The sequence below is a fragment of the Dermochelys coriacea genome, chromosome 6, assembly GCF_009764565.3.
Source record: "Dermochelys coriacea isolate rDerCor1 chromosome 6, rDerCor1.pri.v4, whole genome shotgun sequence".
Lineage (NCBI taxonomy): Eukaryota > Metazoa > Chordata > Testudines > Dermochelyidae > Dermochelys > Dermochelys coriacea.
Genome location: NC_050073.1, coordinates 108,183,849 through 108,203,440, shown reverse-complemented (window position 1 = coordinate 108,203,440; position 19,592 = coordinate 108,183,849). Strand labels below are relative to the sequence as shown.

The window sequence follows — 19,592 nt, the reverse complement described above, 5'->3', positions numbered from 1 at the left end:
AGTAATGAATTTGTGCCATGTGTACCTGTTTTCAGACGATTAACTTGATTTGATCAGGTTTAAAACCCCACATAGTCAAGCCCCAAGTCCCACTGAAAGTCAATGAGATTTAGGGATTTAAGTGCTTTTGAAAATGTTGCCCAAGATCTTTTGGACAAGACCACTGACTAGGTTATTAACAATTCCCCTACAACTCTTGCAAGAGAAGGGCATGGTATCCTGGCCCAATTCCAAGTGGAGTAACTACAATGTGCACCCTGTACATAAAAATGGAGAGGCACTCTTCAGTTCCTGTTCTGAACTATAGTGTTTAACATTTGTTAAACACCTGCCATGTTCTCTCTGAGACAGGACTGTATTTCTATCAAATGAAATAATCTATACTTTTCTGGGGAAAGAAACCATATATAAATGTAAGTTACCTCCTGCGACCTGGTTTGCAGAAAGTATCTTCTTGTATTATGCTATTCAAGGTAAGAATGAGTTTTATACATAATTCCCAATGGGATTCACTATGTGTGTGGGAGGGGAGGGGGAGAGGGAAGGAAGGAATGTTAGGGGATCATGGTGAAAGTAATTTTTCTTTTCTCCACTCAAACCAAGAATATTTGGAAGGTGACTTATAAGCTGCACTAAACCGAAAACATTCAGAAGGGTCACTTCTAGACAGAGCACAGAGGTTTGAGGACAGCCATTGAGGACTTCAGAGTGATCTTCTCCATCAGTGAACGAGAAATGTAAAATGTAAGAGTTGAATTGCTTCACACTTGTTAGACGATAACACACCAAGGGCTTAATACTGTGCAGCACACGCAGAGAGTGCTGGGAGTACGAGTCCGAGGACAAGGAATGTTGGAGTACCCGAAGAGGCATTATCAAGTGCACTGCCCCATGGATGGCAAAGCTGCAGCCCTCACAGCAAAGGAGGGTTGGTCTAGCTAAGCACATTGCGAGTGTGCAGAAAGGGTCACCACTTTCACCCACATCCATCCACCCAAACTGTCTCTTTTGCCTTTAACCATGTTTTGATTAAGACTATTCTGATAAAGGACTCTCTCCCCACCACTAGGTCCACAGGACTGCGCCCTGCACTTAGCCATACCATTCATGCTGATGATGAAGCTATCACCCTTATATTCCATGCAGGGAACCATGCTGATCTATTAAGCCTGCTGGAGTGGCATGGGTCACTCTCAATTTCAGGTGACACCTGTTTGGATCCCAAGCATCCACTTCATACTACTGGATTGGAGGGGCTAGAGTCATGGGGGAAGCTCTCCAGGCTGCACCTCTAGTCACCTCATAGGACAGGAGGACGAAGCAGAGAGAGAGATGCTGCCAAGAGTATAGCCTTGCCACCAGAGCTGTAATTAGAGACACATTGGACAGGGTGATGTAGGTCAGTGGTTTTCAAACATTTTTTCTGGCAACCCATTTGAAGAAAATTGTTGATGCCCATGACAACGGAGCTGGGGATGAGGGGTTTGGGAGGAGCTCAGGGCTGGGATAGAAGGTTGGAGTAGGGGGATGAAGGCTGTGAGGTGGGGCCAGAAATGAGGGGTTCAGGGTGTGGGAGGGGGCTCTGGGCTGGGGCCTGGGATGCAAGAGGGGTCAGGGCTCTGGGCTGGGGCCGTGGATGAGTTTAGGGTGCAGGAGGGGGCTCCAGGTTTGGGGGGGCTTAAGGCTGGGGTTGGGGTGCAGGCTCTGGTGTAGGGCCAGGGTTGAGGGGTTTGGGGTGCAGGAAGGGTCTCCAGGGGGCTCCAGGCTGGGGCAAGGGATTGGGGTGTGGACTTACCTTAGGCGGCTCCCAGTCAGTGGCGCAGTGGGGGTGCTAAGGCAGACTTCCTGTCCTGGCACTATTGACTGGCCACCAGGAAGTTTAGACTTGAAATTAGACGAAGGTTTCTAACCATCAGAGGAGTGAAGTTTTGGAATAGATCTTTTGCCCCCACTGCTTCCCTTGGAAGGCTATCTGGTTTTAAGATTCTACTCAACAAGTTTATGGAGGAGATGGTATGATGGGATAATGGGATTTTGGTAAGTAATTGATCTTTAAATATTCAGGGTAAATAGGACTAATCCCCTGAGATGGGATATTAGATGGATGGGATCTGAGTTACCCAGGAAAGCATTTTCTGTAGTATCTGGCTGGTGAATCTTGCCCATATGCTCAGGGTTTAGCTGATCGCCCTATTTGGGGTCGGGAAGGAATTTTCCTCCAGGGCAGATTGGAAGAGGCCCTGGAGGTTTTTCACCTTCCTCTGTAGCATGGGTGACTTGAGGGAGGCTTCTCTGCTCCTTGAAGTCTTTAAACCATGATTTAAGGACTTCAATAGCTCAGACATAGGTGAGGTTTTTTGTAGGAGTGGGTGGTGAGATTCTGTGGCCTGTGCTGTGCAGGAGGTCGGACTAGATGATAAGAACGGTCCTTTCTGACCTTAGTATCTATGAATCTATAACTGTGCTACACCGCAGCCAATGGGAGTGTGGAGCTGGTGCTCCGGGTGGGGGCAGCACATAGAGCCCTGTGGTCCATCTGCATAGGAGCCAGACCTGCTGCTGGCTGTTTCCGGGGCGCAGCACTGTGTCGGAATAGATTGGGGCTAGCCTGCCTTAGCCGGGCAGCACACGGACGGGACTTTCAATAGGCTGGTCAGTGGTGCTGACCAGAGCCGCTGTGACCCAGCGCCTTACATTCCACAATCCACAGTTTGAAAACCACTGATGTAGGATACGGTTCTTCCCATATCTCTACACAGAGAAGCAAAGTGGGGACTATACAATAAGCCAAAGAAAGTGAAAAGGAAAAAAGAGAGGAAGACAGAGAATGAGGGGAATGGAGAAATCTGGCGGTCAGGATTTAGAAGAGCTAATTGCAGTTTGAGAAGTTTGCATGGTTGACAAAAAAACATGCTTTACCCCTCGCTGTTGGTAATCGCAATTAATTCCCTTTACCATTCAATTGAAACTCAAATGTGAATGAACAACAACGTAACTTGCATGATTTTGAGAGGTTTCAGAGTAGCAGCCGTGTTAGTCTGTATTCGCAAAAAGAAAAGGAGTACTTGTGGCACCTTAGAGACTAACAAATTTATTTGAGCATAAGCTTAACCCTTTACAGGTAAAGGAGGGATTTTATGCTGCCCTTACTGTAGGATTATGACATCATGTGATCTGTGAGAGTTGGTAACTCCTCTCAGAAGCTTGGAAATAAGTAATTGTCTTACCATTTTTGTCCATTCTGAATAACAAACATTTATACTTTGTTTAGAACTGAAGATCTCACAACTGCTTTGGTTTAGTTTCGGCTTCATCTTCATTTTTTATTATTTGATTCATTTTCATCCTATTAACATGCACCCATAGCAAAATCATGCAAGTTACGTTGTTGTTCATTCACATTTGAGTTTCAATTGAATGGTAAAGGGAATTAATTGTGATTACCAACAGTGAGGGGTAAAGCATGTTTTTTTTTTTTTTTTATCAACCATGCAAACTTCTCAAACTGCACTTAGCTCTTCTAAATCCTGACCGCCAGATTTCTCCATTCCCCTCATGCTCACAAAAGCTTATGCTCAAATAAATTTGTTAGTCTCTAAGGTGCCACAAGTACTCCTTTTCTTTTTATGATTTTGAGAGTGCATGTAACTTGGTGTGGACTATCTAAATGTGTTAAAATATTTCCAACATGCCTGTAGGGGGTGTCTCTGCTTTTCTTTTGGTTTCAACTTTAGAACTCAAAAAAATGCAGCAACTTTACTGGAGGAAAAATAATTTACATTTTTTGGACATTCAAGCCACACTCTCCCCCTTCAGTATCCTCCTGGGGAGGCAGTTTCATATGAATGCATGAAAACCCATCTTAATTGCTTCTACTCTATCTGCCTGGTGACAATGCTATTGTTCTGATATCAGACTGAGCACTAATTTCCTACTTTATTTTACTTGTGACTCATCAGGTGGAAGTTGGTATTTTATAAAAATCCAAAACAAAGAATCTTGTAGGAGGAGAAGGTGAATGTTGTAACAATAATGTGATACAGGTCTATTAGCTGTATGTACGCATGGAGCCCTAAGTAGTCATATAAATGAATACAAAGAAGGTGAAAGGTTACATTTTTACTCTGCAAATAAGCTCCAGCCATTCAAATTCCAATACACCATCCAATACACTGTTTTAAAAAAATATGATTTCCTACTTAGATTTATTTTTCCTTTAATAACAGATAGTTTAGCATTTCATAGTTTTGCATTCTACACTCTTATACACACTGTCCTTGTATTAGCATTAAAACACAAGACATAGCAAGACCTCCAAACACAAATAAATACCAAAAAACACAGTATACAACAAACTGAAGTACAACATAGAATAATGCTATTGGAAAATTAAGACATGTTGCTTCATTATTATTATTATTATTATTATTATTAACAACATGGTTATTGCTGAGCAATAAATTATACATTTTTAAAGTCTGTCCCCACCCCCCACCCCCTTAAAAAAAAAAGTACGAATACCACTGGTTACCAGATCACTTGCACTGTATCCTTACAGCTATTGATAATTAAGACAGGCAGAATATACACAATCAAATGAGGTTGGCCTTCTTTGGTCTTTGTTTTTGGATTGTAAAACTGAACATAACAGGTGTACCATTCACTGAAGAGTATGAGATAAAATGTAAATTACACAAGTTTTATAAACATTAATTTATACACTATTCTTGATTACTCATGTATTTTCCACAGATATTTCTTAAGAGAATTTCTTGGAAATGTCAGCTTTTAGCTTTTCCAATTTGTATGTTGTTTTGTGTGTTTTAAAGGTTATCCTACTTGTCAGAGGAATGGACCTACCTATAGCCCATCGTTTCTGAATGGGATATTAACATCCCCTAATCACTAATAAATTATTGGAGTTTTATATCTCATAAGAAATCATGAATTTAATTCCCCTATAAAACTGAAAAGTTATATAACCCCTAACACAACAGCTAAAAGGAAAATAAATGTGTGGATCATATGGTGCATCAGCAATGACAGAAGCCTGAACTTTTCCATTCCACAAGTGCAGATTATACAACTCGCTGCCAGCGAGACAGGTCATAGTTGGAAAATGTGTCCTTTCAAAAATGAGCTATAATTGAATTTAAAGCTCAGAACACTCTATGCAGGAGAATGACCTTTACGTATGGCAATGCTGGTTTATCTCAGTAACCCTTAGACAGAGTCAAATTTTCTCACTGCGCATCCCACTGCTAGCAATGGTGCGAGTGGACACTGGCATTGCTAAGAAGTTAAAAAGTCCTCGTGGAACTGGCAACCAAATTAACAGTTTAGTTCCAAAGGACCAAAAGGTAAAAAAAACACCACGAACAACAAACCCTTGCTTAAGTGGGTTGATGAACTAAAGCCACAGAGCTGGGATCCAGATCTGAATTTACATAAATCCTGGGATATTGGATCAGGTGCATCTCTGTGAAATTTAGATGTTATTTGAACCCTAAGGAACTAATCCTAACTTGGAGAAAACATGGCCTAATATAGACACTAAGATCATGAGATGGAAGACAAACGCTATAATCTTGCCAATAAATTAGAAGAGAAATAGGATTAAACAGATCCCTTGTGTGCTGTGTCTCTCAGTTCTTCCAGAATTTAAGGGATGCCTCTGAATTTGCACCCAAAATTTCTCCTTGACCCTCCTCCATTTGGCACTGTCTTGAAGACTCAGATTAAAAGGCAGGAAGTAACAGTGAAACCCTCAATTTCTTTGCTCAGCTAAACTGATTAAGAAAGGGTCACAGTAAAGGTTGACATAACCAAAATAAATCCACTTAAACTGTTTTCGGTCCCCCTGCCTACTTGAGCCCTTAAAATCTATTCCCCAAAATGAGGGCACCAAAAAAAGAACAATTGAAAAGTACTGTGTTTGGTGACTTGTGGGCTGTCATGTGCATGCCCCCAAATCATGGCAGCTCGTATGTTTAATTCTAGCCCTTACAGTCTTGACTGTGGGTCTTTAAAATAAGTCACTTTGTTTTTCAGTTTCTTTAAGGGATAAGCACATGAAAAGGTGAGGTCCAGTGGTCTGAACATAGTACTAGGAGACAGGAACCTCTAATCTAAGATTGGCTCTAACACAAGTTTCTTTTGTGGCTCTGGGCAAAGTCATTCAACCTCTCTAATTCAGTTTTCCTGTCTATAATATGTGAATGCTTCTTGTGAAGATTAGTTCTTGTTTGTAAAATGCTTTGTAAATGAAAAGCACTACGTATTATACAGTAAGCACTAAGAATCACTATCAAATAGACCAAAGTCCAGGGTAGATTTTTTTTTTTAAGTTTCCATGATTTCTAGGTCAACAGAAGTTGAGAGGTATTGATTGAAGTAAACTGCAGGAATCCCAGGAAGAGGTGGGCAGAGGACTAGCTGTTTTTCCATGTTCTTACCTTCACAAATAAAAAACAAAAACAATCTTTTGCCCCACCTCTTCAGTCTGAGCTGCCCAGCACCAACTATTTTTATTTTTTTAAAACAAAACAAAACCCTGAATCTCCTGATTAGCTGAGTGAAAGGAAGGATGTGTGAACTAGACGCCACTCCATGGAGCATCCATATAAAGTTTTCAGAAGGATCCAGCAAGCTACCCACTTCCCACGAGACAAAGCAGATTTTGTGTGCAGTGTGCTGAGTCTTCATACCTGGAGTATGGGAATCCAGGGCTTGCTACTATCCATGAGTCTCCTTTAACAGCAGCAAAAAATATTTGCACCAGTCGACCAAGACTAATTTGGGGGCTGGGGTTATTTTGACAACTTCTATATGGTCAAACAATTCTTTGCCTGATGACAAACCCGGAATATATATAACATTGTAACAGTGAAAACTAAGATACTAGGTTTGTAACTAAAATTCATTAGCTAAGATTATTTTTCTCCCTCCACCTATTAATATATTTGCATAGTTAAACATCAAGGCATCAAGACTGCAGTAACATTTGATATAGTCAGGAGGTGCAGAATACTTCTCTACCATTGCCTACAGGCTTTTCTATCTTGCACCACAGAGCACCAATGTTATTAGAAACTGCATTGTTGGTGAAATGCCTATTCAGCATGATGGACTACAGTTAACAAATAGGTGGGTTTTAAACTCAGTCGCAACATGCCATAATCAAGGCAAGTTGGTAGCAACTTGAGCAGTACAATCGTACCCTAACATTCATGGGTTCAGTATTTTACAACTACAACACACACAGATCTCCATTACCTTGCATTTGAGAGATTCATCAGGTACATTTCATATCTTCAACTTTCCTTTTCCAAGTTGGAAAACCAATTTGGAAGAGCAAATAAACTGCATTTTATCTTTATTTATTTATTAAAGATAACTAGCATGTTACCCATTACATTTCCTTATCACTGAAGTTAAGCTACCCTTTTCTGTTTTCCTATTGCACATTCTCTTTGAGAAGAACAAATTTACAGTAAAAGGCTGAAATCAACATTGCATATAAAAAGTCAGCAGTTGACTTAGTTGTGAAGGCGTACATGTAGACAATAGCTAAACAAGATCCCTTTAAGATCAACAGAGAAGTAATGCAAACGCGGTCATGTATAAGGATCACAGATTGGTCTTTAAACGCTGAAATAGTTTCATCCTGTTTGGAATGACACTTTTTTTTTTAAACAACAAATACATACATACTGTATGTAAAGCATACAACAGCCAATTTCTGGTAGCTTTAAATCTTTTTGCTAAATTCTGTTTATGGTAATGATTAGCACTAGTAACTCAAATACCATGGACCTGCCACCGCATTCATGCAACTCTACTGAGGCTCATGGGGTTTCAAAGGTGTGATCTGTGGGCAGAATATAGCCCTATGAGTCATTTTTATAGATAGTCCCCAGAAAAGTTCTGAAATATCTGGGAGGAAAAAAAATGTTTAATAACTTTACCAGACCCACAGGGCAGTAAAGCACAAGGAATCTTTGCCCTAAATTTGGATGACATTTCATGACCTTATTTTACTAAATGCTACATACTTTCATTGCTGAGAGGCTGAGGGAACCCACTTGCATATACAGCAAAAATCTCTCAGTCCAGGGATATCTGGTGAGTTCTGCAGATATGGGGATATTATAATTGATGTACTCCACAGCAGGATACAGTTAAATTTTGCAGAATTAAGGGGAGCAAACTGGAAATTCTGTGACAGCTTCACATTTTTAAAAATGAAAAATACAGTATCAGATTCCATGTTGATTATCTTGATATTAAAATCAATGTATATGCCAAAAGATTTTTGTATTGACAATACATTACTACATTACAGAAGCTGTCAGAATGAAGCTGGAGGTTTTGGCAGCTGGGACTTCTGGCATCTGAGTAAGCATGGAATGAAGTTTGGAGAACTATGGATTAAATTCATTAGTTGATGTTTCTGGTAAAATAACCAGCAAACAATTATTGTTGACATTTAAATTTTCATCAAGAGGTTTCAGAGTTAACATCATACTGAAATGAACTGGTGATTCAGACATCCTAGAACTATTATAAACTGTATGCAGATTCAAGAAGATTACACTATAAATTTACACTTGTTCTTATTTCATTTTTTGTTTAAGATCTTAAATTCAGGAACATAATTCTGCTGCAAGACGGAGTCTGTAACTACAATATTGCAACACACACAGGGGCCTGATTAGAATACAACTCTCACCTAAATCAGTCTCAGATTCAAACAGGATAGAAACTGTTCTTATGTGACCATACATTTTCATTTAAATTTCACAATACATATATTAGCAATGGGAGCAGAGCCCTTTGGACATTTCCACTTGGGAATCCTGTTTTCAGTAAAATTCTGTGATGCACATACACAAAAGCTCAGCTGCCTACGTTCATGACTATTAGAATGGTATGCAAGTTGAGTGAACCTTTGCTCTAAAGCATAAGTGATGGGTTTACTTAGGCTGCCTGCATAAAACTGCAAGTGCCATATAGACCTTCTGCAGGATGTCGTCCTTCTGTGTCAGAAGTAAAACATTAGCACATGCCTCCTTACAATAGCCTGCACCTGTTGTCACCTATGTACCATAAAAGGAATATAGTACCTAGACAGTGGAAGGCAAGAACAGGAAGACTGATTGCTATGGAATGTTTTGGATGCCAAGAAGCAGGCAGTATTCTAGCAGGTGCCTGGAAAACCCATGAAGACCACTTAGCATGCACTGTATATTTGTAACAGGAAAGTACTTCTTGCAGGCACAGTTTGTGAAGGCACAGCCATAAAAGACAATGGCAACAGAGACAAGCTGAACTACAAAGGCATGAATTCAACTGAGCCCTAGGTAAATATTGTGGCTACGCCCCCAAAAGTGGAAAACTGAATGGGTACAATGCTGACAGTCAAGAGGACCGGCACAATTCCCTCTCATATGCACAAAGGTGTACTAATTAGCTTCTTACATTAGCTCTAAGCAGCACTCAGATTTTAAAGTAGCACCCAGATGACAGGTAGACTCTGGACTCTTTACTTCCAGACTAACAAGCAGAAGTAGATAAACACAGTGGGTTGCAATCAGCATGTTTCAGGGCTGGGAAATGCTTGCTGCTGAAGTTCAGGCAGTTATAACAAAAAAACCTGTGTATTTCCCGGTTAGGATGCTTGTCAGTCTGCCATGAACAGACAACAATGAGCATATACATTAATATCCATTCAGAATTCTCAGATTAGTCAATTTAAAGTGCTGCCACCTTCCATACACAGGATTGGGAGGAAACATGACATCTTCCTTCAGGTTAGCCTAGGGGCACTGTCAAAGTCCAAGCTCCATAGGAGCAGTGTGCATACACATTTGGGACCTGAACATGATGGATTCCATAGAAGCTCTCGCAGCCAAACCTGGACTTTGGCTTCTATTTTGCATGTTGCAAATTAGCTAAGGGCTCTGAAGACAAGACTACACATTTTGCCTGAAGTCCAGTTAAAACCACCATTCTGGGTGTTATAATTAATCTAAATACAAAGCTATGGTTTATAAGCAGCACATCACATTTAAGGCACATGTATGCATGCAAGCCACCATCATCTTTCCATTGCTTTCTGATCATATATCCTTAATAAGATGCAATGATCACTAGTATAGAATGAACTTAGAGGATCATGACTGGCTGTTTTTCAGCACTAATCCTCTTCCCCCACACTGAAAATATTAGGTGTTGCACATTTATGCTGTCAGCAATATATATAGCTTGATTGGAAAGCATGAGGCAGAACTTTAAAAGCGTACAGGATTCCGTTTAGAACTCCAAAGTTCAACAAATGCCCTATTTTAGGGTGAAAACAATTATAAATCTGATAATGATGCACAGCATCCATGAGTGATTTTTCCTTAATTTTGAAATAGTGTCATTAACTACGACATATATTGTAGGTTTACATTTCTAAAGAGAAATAACATCAATAGTTGAATAATTTCTTTTTTTTTTTTTTATCACAAGTGATAACCAGTGTTTGATATCTTCTATTTTTCTTCCAAGAAATATCAGTCTATCAACTGCTTTAAAATAAAATGTTTTCTGTAACAATTATTAATATAACTTTAAATAAAAATATGATTCTGATTTAGATACTTTCAAGAAGACCTGGATATTTTTCCAAGGTCTTCTGACAAAGTAATTATTAAAACAGAGACCAGATGAGGCCTTAAAACGACAATATACTGTATTTCAGACACGATTGCACTTAGTTTTTCAGAGTAATTATATCATAGTTGCAACATTACTTCATCATTTCTTCTTTTACTTAACATGCTGACAGTTTCCAGCTAATCCACATGTGAACTTTTTTGTATTCTAGTCTAAATGAAGAAAAGTCAGGTAGTTTATTCAGCACATACTTTACATGTCTTTTCACCTCCAATTGACTAGATGAATAAGTTAAATAAAAAAGCCTCTCTGACTGTAATAATTATCCTCATGAGGGATTAACAATTCTTCAGAGTTTAAGTGTTATGAGTTCTATTAGAAAATATACCATGGTATGATTTCTTAATGTGTTGCTACTTTCGCCATTGGACCCTAAGAAGTTATGCCTTCAAACTCTTCCTTCTGTTCCACAAGGTGGTCCTTTGTGCTTTAGGACCTCTGATTGAAGACAAACTGATAGAAAACCCCCAAATGGAGTTGTCTTCTGTTTAATCTGCCTCTCCATTTGTGTGTCAGGGGTCTGGTAGATCTGAAGTATCCACTATGACTTTAATAAAAATAGTATCATCTTTAATATACGTTCCATTTTCTAGAACTGTTTGAGCCACAAAGACTGGGCAGCCAGATGCAATGTTCATTTCTCCAGTAGGCTTCTTGAAACTACTGCTGTTTGGGTCTGGCTTGAAAGCATCTCCTAAGTGACGTCGAGAAGGTCCCTGATCCATTAGCATCAGAGTCACTTTCTGTTTAAATGGCCAAGGAAGTAAGGCATCATATTCTCCACGCATTATGACGAAAAACAATGACAAGTGCGTCCCTTTTCCCATGCCATCTCCATTAAGGTAAACTCTGGCACACATCTTATAGCCAAAGTAACCAGTATAAAAAGGCTGGCTGTACAAGGACAGAGTCTTCCCCATGACAGCCTCTTGTTTCCGACGTTTATAATCTCGAATTTTCCAAATTAATACTCCATTGTAACTGGCAGTTTCTAAAACCTGGAATCGGAGGTCCATGTCAGCCAACCGAATATCATGAACACTCAGCATTTGATCGTGTCTACTTAGCTGTGTCTCTAGTACGGCTAGTAGAAAATGGAGAGGGGGTTTGTGAGAAAAAAAGAATAATTTAATTTTTAAAAAAAATACAGAGAATTAATAATCAATAGCACAAAATATATGTCTCACAATACTATAATAGTATAGAGTAAAATAGTATAAAGTTAAGAACCAACTCACATTTAGCCACATACAATAATTTCCACTGCCAGCAAGCAGTGATATTAATTGGCTCTTTTATAAAGCTGATATTTTACTGTATTATAGAGGAAGCTGGGAACTGCACTACACTTGGTAGAAATGTCAAGCACTCAAAACATCCAGCATAAATATTGTTCAAATCACAATGTGATACAGCCATAGCTAAAACACAAAAATCGGACATTTTTCCCTAATCAGCTGTTTACCAAAGGTCTAATAATATTAACTGGAGATTTATCATTGTGGAAATCTTTGAAAATGATGACTGAATTCATGTGATCCCATATAAATGCAGAAGAACCTTGGGTTGTTTCAGAATCTTCATCTTTGCCTGATCCTTCATCAGGGATCAGCAGCAAATGTATTATGAGTAAAAGCCGAAAATTCAAGCTATGTCTTATTATGGATAAACAGTTTTCTGCATTACATGGTACTAAGTACTCCCTCCTCCCCAAGGTTTTGTTGTTTGTTCATTTTTTAATGCGTCCTTTCTTCCCCTCTCATGGAACATAATAGTCATCACTTTATTCCTGTGTATTTTACACTCTGGCAACGATAATAAAAATAGGCAGTATGGATTAGTAGAGGTACTTCCATGAAGGAATTTTTTATTAAAATTATCTTTACATAGTAATTTGTCTTTGAACCAAACAATATTGCCTGAACCCTTAAGAATGGTCTACACTGTACTGCTAACTTGTGGTTTTCATCATCTTGTTCAATGTGCGAGGCAATGACCTTATTATTCAAATAGATCTCATTGTTTTCTTTACAGCAAACATTCCTCCGTACTAGACATAAAAGACTATACATTGACATCTGGAAGCATATTTTGAAGTGAATAAAAATAACTGATCTGTTCACTGGGACAATATTACCCCAGAAATACTTCTCAATACACTGAAAATATTTTATAAAGAAGCTACCGGAATCTATTAGCTTTCTAAGACCAGCTGAGAAAATATTTGCAATTAAGTTTCAGCGTAATCAATACTACTTTGTTCAAGAGAACAAAGTAAGATAGGAAAGAAGTCTAAGGTACAGCTAGGAGGGAAAGTGTCATGCAATTACACATCTAATTTCCTTTTCAAGAAACTGAAGGATCAGTGTTACCAATGTTTTCAAAGGAAAATCACAAAGGGAGTTGCATTCAAAATAGCTCATTTGGCTTTTTTACAATAGCTGATGGGCAATACTTTACTTCATTGTGCTTACACTCACCTGTATTTCGAGCTCCTTGTCCTGCAGTTTTATCAACGCTTTCCAGTTCACTCACTCTATTCTGGAGGGACTCCACACTGCTCTTCATGATGTCTGCCTCCTCCCAATTCTGTCGGAAGGGGCGGATCTCTTTATCTAGTTCTTTCAATTTCTCTGCTTGATTGTCTATCACTCGCTTTATGAAACAGTAAAATTTAGTTAAAAGAAAAGACAACTATCAGGAAAAGCTGGAAATAATGTAGGTTATACAAGGATTGTGTCTGTGACAAAAACCATTTAAAATAAACTCACATCACTTAAATGAACTTTAGTGGTAGCATAATCTAGAGGAACAAGGATGGGACAGTTTTACTACTGGCTCTGCCCCACTGATCTCCTGGGTGGCTTTGGTTATGACACAACCTTTCAGTTTCCACCAAGCGTGAACAGAGATAACTAATTCACCAGGGTGTTGTGACAAATGAATGTCTGAACAGCACTTTGAAATGAGAAAGTCCTCTGGATGTGCTATTATTATTATTATTATTAGAGCACTGTCAGGATCACCAGTAAAAATAAGATTTAGGAAAAAGTTAGAAAATTAGTATTTTGGTCTTTGATTACAGAATCTTGCTTCAATATAAGGTCTTATAATGAAGGTTTTATTCATTGTTGAGTTTAATTTGGGTGGGATTTTCAAAAGCATCTAAGTGATTTAAGAGCCAAAAGTCAGTAAAACTCATGCTTCTGGTCACTCAAGCACCCTTTGCTCCTAAATTTAAACAGGCCATGAATCCTGAAGATGCTCCCTGGTTCAGCTTTATTTTTACAATTATTCATAATTTTAAAAAGCCATGAGGTCTTTGTTCAAGAGAAGTGCAGAAAATCTTCTCATCTCTGAAGCAGGCACACTCATCTCATTTCTCAATACTCTATTTTAATAAAAAAATTAAAGCAAGGAAAGAAGAGCACACCCACCAGATTGCTTCAAATCTAATACAAAAAATATGGAATGTTTTATACTGTCACGGCTAATTTAGGACAGCAGGAATTTTAGCCAGAACCATGTATTCAATTATAGAGTTCAAATGATAGTGAAAGTATTTGAAACAAGAAACTGCTTTGGCTACCAGCTACAGTTAAATTCCAGATCTGACTTGACGGTTTCATATAATCTATCAGAGTTTATTAAACATCCCCAAGAAATTTCAAAATGTTTCACTTCTACATTTTTTTTTTTTTTTTTGCATTTTAAATATAAAGACAAGTTGAGTTTTTTTTGTGTCCACCTTCTGGGCAGATAACCAAGCATTCAATGTTCTTTGTGGGGATAACCCTAACGTCCCACACTTCATTCACTTCCCCTTTTGGAAGTTTATTTTAACCACTCAGTTTCAGTACATACTGGAAATCTGTAAGGATTAAATGAAGGCTTCAAATTTGACAGTCAGCTAGCAGAATTATTATATTCTATAGGTGTGTTTTATCTTGCTATAGCTAAGAAATACTAAGCTATGTAGTACATTTCAAGAATAACGGTAACTTTTTTTTTTTACATTGATGCTTCAAAATAAGTATGTATGAATCTTGAAATGATGACTACGTGAAGCAAAGCTCTGTACTAAATCAAATATGTGGATTTGTGCTCCCATCAAATAGATTAATGTCACTGTGCGTAGTGATACTAATAAAATACAAATACAAAAAAATTATTTCACCCCCTGTTCTGGGGCAAAAGACCACAGAGGGGAATAAAACAGAACAACCTTGAGCTGTAGATGTAAAAGGGAGCACATGAGATGACCTAACCCAATTGTACAAGAAGATATCAACAAACAGACCAGGAGTTCACAGATTCAGAAGCACACACAAATTTAAAGTATACCCATAAGTTGACTCTTGACTTGTATTCATGGCACTAGAGTTGGCAAGCTCATTGGGGCAGCGGCCATCTTTTTGTTATATGTTGTACAGTGTCTCACACAATGGCGCCCTGATCTCTGACTGGCACCAATAGACACAACACAAAGAAAAATAATTTTCAGATGAACCAGGAAGTGCCACTATGGGAAAAATACAGAAAAAAAAGTATAGGCAAGGTTTTTCCTGGGAACAATGATGCCAATATGGGAGAAAATTATCCAACTATTGCTTTTTTAGGAACAACTTTTTCTCCACCAAGCCATATTTAATATGCTATACTTGACCACAATGCATCCAAGTTTTACAAAGAGTTTTGTTTATTGCCAGAGTGTGTTATATTTTATCCCTCACAATTGTTCAGGATAATTCCAAATACAGTACATGAAAATAAGTCTGTAATCTACTGAAAAGGAGGCTCTGGGATCTTTTGCCTCTCCCCCTGGAGGCAGGCAGAGGATTTTCACACTGGGAATACTGACAAACTAAACCTGAATTTAATGCAGCAGTGGAGAATTACATTTTCTCTCTGTCATTACTCAGCATGCAGATGTCTCACATTGTACTCCAAAATTTTTAAGCAGATATGAATTTTCTATATATGACTTTCTATTTCAACCACTAACTTCTCCAAATTATTAGCACACACAGCTCTATGCCTGCATTAAGCCACACATGCCTTTTCTGAATACTGAAGTTGATGATTTTTAAATTTTCTGTAGGTAGATCCTTTATTATAGATATTTTATCCATTTATAAAAATCTTATACATTATTTCTGGACCAGTCCTGGCTACTAAAACTACGCATCCTTCAGAACTTAAACAGTAGGACTCCAAAAGGATCTTAACAGATTTCATGAAGGAGGAAAGAGACATGTTTTCAGTCAGACAAGGTGGGTGAGGTAATATCTTTTATTGGACCAACTTCGGTTGGCGAGAGAGACAAGCTTTCAAGCTACACAGAGCTCTTCCTCTGGTCTGGGAAAGGTCCTTACTGAGAGCGTTAAAGCTAACTACAAGGTCCAACAGATAATTTAGCATAAGTAGTTAGCACATATTCTGAGGGACCATTCAAGGTGAAATGGCCTGTTAACACCCCGGTAATTATAGGACAAAGTGGGATTAGTGGGTTACAGATTGTTGTAATAAGCCATAAATCCAGCGTCTGTATTAAGACCATGATTTTTATAGTGTCTAGCAAAATTATGAATTTAAGCTCCCAGTCAATCATATCAAGGAGCAATAATTGGTTCCTTCATGGTAATTCTTCTTTTCCTTCTCAGCTCTACCATACTATGCTAAAAGATACTACAGCAATTCCCTCATAGAAGAAAGGTGTAAATCAATAAAGTAGTGCCTGTGTACTGAACAAGTAGGATCCATCGTTACTGCTCGAAGTGAATAACTTCTTCTTCAAGAAGAAAAGGAGTACTTGTGGCACCTTAGAGACTAGTCTCTAAGGTGCCACAAGTACTCCTTTTCTTTTTGCGAATACAGACTAACACGGCTGCTACTCTGAAACTTCTTCAAGAAGTGTCCCAATGGGTGCTCCACTGTAGGTGAAGTCCGAGCAGTATTCCCGATGGAAGGCTGTGGTTTTGGAGTCGAGACTGTTATAGATAACAATACTGTGGAGCCGAAGATGGCACTGGAAGCTAAGTCTCTAGTAATCGCATATTGTTCTGCCAAAGTATGAGGAAATGCCCAAGTCACTGCCTGGCAGATTTCTGGGATGGGAACATTCTTAAGGAAGGTGATAGAGGTGAAAACCGATCTCACAGAATGTGTATGGATTCTGGATGGAGGTATCAGATTGTGAGCATGATAGCAAGAATTAATACAGTTCGAGAGCTATTTGGAAAGTCTCAGTGATATCACTGTGCCTTTTGATCTGTCCACAATTGAGAGGAAGAGCTCAATAGATTTCTTGAAGGCCTTTGTCCTGCCCAAATAAAAGGCCAAGGCTCTTCTAATATCACGCATACGCAGGATAGCCTACCTGTTGTCATGGTGGGGCTTTGGGTAAAATGTGGGAAGGTGAATGAATTGGTTCACGTGGAAAGAGGAGGTAAACTTGGGGAGGAACTTTGGGTACGGCCTCAGCTTGACATTGTCTTTAGAGCCCTGCGCAGATACAAAATTTTTATGTGCATCCAATCTATGATCCCCAAACACGGATATCACGGATGCAGATATCTATGGACATAAAGCAGATATCCACAGACTTCCAGAGCTCTAGTTATCTTTAAAAAAAATTGTGACATGGTGGTATGTCATTAATGCCACTATTTGCCCTATTCGCTGTGCCGAGGTGATGGCTACTAGGAACGCTGTCTTAGTTGATAGATGCGTAAGAGAACAAGTGACCACAGGTTCAAAGGGCTGTCTAGTTAGTCTCTTTATATTTTGATTTAGGTCCCATGTGGGGTGCCTGGTTTATGGGAATAGGTTTCCTATGCCACTGAGAAATCTCTGTCACTGGATGGGCAAAAAAGTATCCATCTATATGTTGGTGGCAGGCCGGTGGCGGGTCTAGTGTGTCTGTCTTGAGGTAGCTTAGAGATAGCCCCATCCTCTTGAGGCCTAGTATGTAGTCCAGCACAAAGGGGAGGAAGGAAGATACTGGGATGATTTGTTTGGAATTACACCAAACCTGGAATTTTTCCCCATTTTTGTAGATAAGTGCGGCAGGTGGCGGACTTCCTCCTGCGTAATAACACTTCTTGCACCTTTTTAGAGCAGCAATTGTGCGCGTGTTGGAATCATGACGAAGCAAGACTTGAGCCACAGAAACCGTAGGTTGGGATGGAGGATTTGTCCATTGTTCTGTGAGAGGAGGTAAGGAGTGGGCTGAAGAGGGATTGGTGGACACGTTGTTAGCTGTGCCAGATATTGGTACCACGTCTGTCTCAGCCAGGTGGGAACAATCAGTATAACTTTTGCTTTTTCTCTCTTTTAAACAAGATTTTCAGCATCAGAGGAAATGGAGGAAAGGTGTACAGAAGGTCTCTGTTCCATGGGAGAAGAAGAGCGTCTCCTAAGGAGTGTTTTCCGAGACTGACCTTGGAGCAATAGAGTGGGAATTTCCTGTTCAGGTAAGCAGCAATTAAGTCTATTGTTGGGGTTTCCCAGTGATAAAATATTCAGTGGAGTACTGTTGGGTTCATTTCCCACTAGTGGTCATGTGAGAACTTGCAGCTGAGACTATCTGCTGTTATATTCTGTACTCCTGACAGGTAAGTGGCTGATATGAAAATATTGTGATAAGTCCACCAATTCCATAGCTTTAGTGCTTCCATGCACAGGGAGGATGATCTAGTGCCCCCTTGTTGATTTATATATATAAAACACGCACACTATGTTGTCTGTCATGATTTTCATGCAAGTGTCCTTTATCAGTGAAAGAAAGTGTGCACGAGCATTTCTGACCGCTCTTAGTTCTAAGAGGTTGATATGGAGAGTCCATTCAATGAGGGACCATTTGCCCTGAAGCTTGTGGTTGTTCAGATGGGCTACCTATTATGGATGTGTCCACTGTCAAAAGCAATGTTGCATTTGTGGGCTGGCTTGAACTGTCTCTATGAGAGTGGTTAGGGTGTGAAATCTGTGTCACAGGAGGAATGCTCTCGCTTGTACTGCGTCAAGATTGGTCCCTATAAACTCCAACCACTGTATAGGAGTCAAGATCAATCTTTTGCTAGATTTGCAAACCCAATTGTGTGAATATATCCATGATCCTATAGGTGGCCCACAGGAAGCTGAAGGAGTGGGCTCTGAGGAGACAGTTGTCCAAGTAAGGGTAAATCATGATCCCCACAGTGCATAGATGAGCCGCTACTACAGAAAGGATCTTGGAGAATACTCTAGGTGTGGATGAGAGGCCAAAGGGAAGTACTCTGTACTGGTAATGGTCCTAACCAAGGGTAAACCTGAGGAATCGTCTTTGGATGGCTGGATTGATATATGGAAGTAGGCGTCCTAGAGGTCAAGGGGTCAAGAACCAATCTTCCTGCTCTAGAGATGGAATAATTACTGCAAGTGTGACCATCTTGAATTTTTGTGCCTTCAGGTAACTAGTTTAGTGTTCTTAGATCTAGTATGGCTCTCCAACCTCCTTTTCTCTTGGGAATTAGGAAATATTGTAAATAAAAGCCTTGGTCTCTGAAGTGTACAGGAATGGGTTCTATGGCTCCTAAGCATAGTAGGTGATCTATTTCCTCTCTTTACAGTCTCATGAGAAAGGTCCCTGAAGAGGGATGGTGAGGATGGTGGTGACGTGGATAGAGTAACCTTGGAAAAGATCTCCAATACCCATCTGTTGGAAGTTAGTATTCCCAGTGTTGAAGGAAAAGAGCGAGGTGACATCCAAAAGGGATGTGAAAGCTTGGTAGGCTGCAGCTGAAGTTGTGGGGAGTGGTCTCTCAGGACCTCAACCAAGGCATTCAAACTGGTGTTTTGAGGTCTAGGGCTGAGATGCTAAGGATTGAGTA

At 39.5% G+C, this 19,592-nt stretch overlaps 1 protein-coding gene and 1 long non-coding RNA gene across 14 annotated transcripts in view; one reads left to right on the top strand and one right to left on the bottom strand.

Moving 5' to 3' along the window:
- The first annotated feature begins 605 nt into the window (after nt 1–605).
- On the top strand, nt 606–18,332 carry LOC122460514. The gene is made up of 3 exons (XR_006281869.1): nt 606–744; nt 17,840–17,940; nt 18,067–18,332. It is a non-coding gene; the product is annotated as an uncharacterized LOC122460514 (long non-coding RNA).
- The window catches only part of TRAF3 (TNF receptor associated factor 3), a 94,992-nt gene continuing 81,944 nt past the window's right edge, over nt 6,545–19,592 (bottom strand). For all 13 annotated transcript variants that reach the window (XM_043515846.1, XM_038407075.2, XM_038407077.2 and 10 more), the window contains 2 exons: nt 13,203–13,377; nt 6,545–11,806 (listed from right to left, as the gene is read on the bottom strand). In XM_043515846.1, coding sequence (XP_043371781.1) covers nt 11,235–11,806; nt 13,203–13,377 — 747 coding nt within the window. In that variant the 3' untranslated portion in view covers nt 6,545–11,234. The remainder of the gene's footprint in view (nt 11,807–13,202; nt 13,378–19,592) is intronic.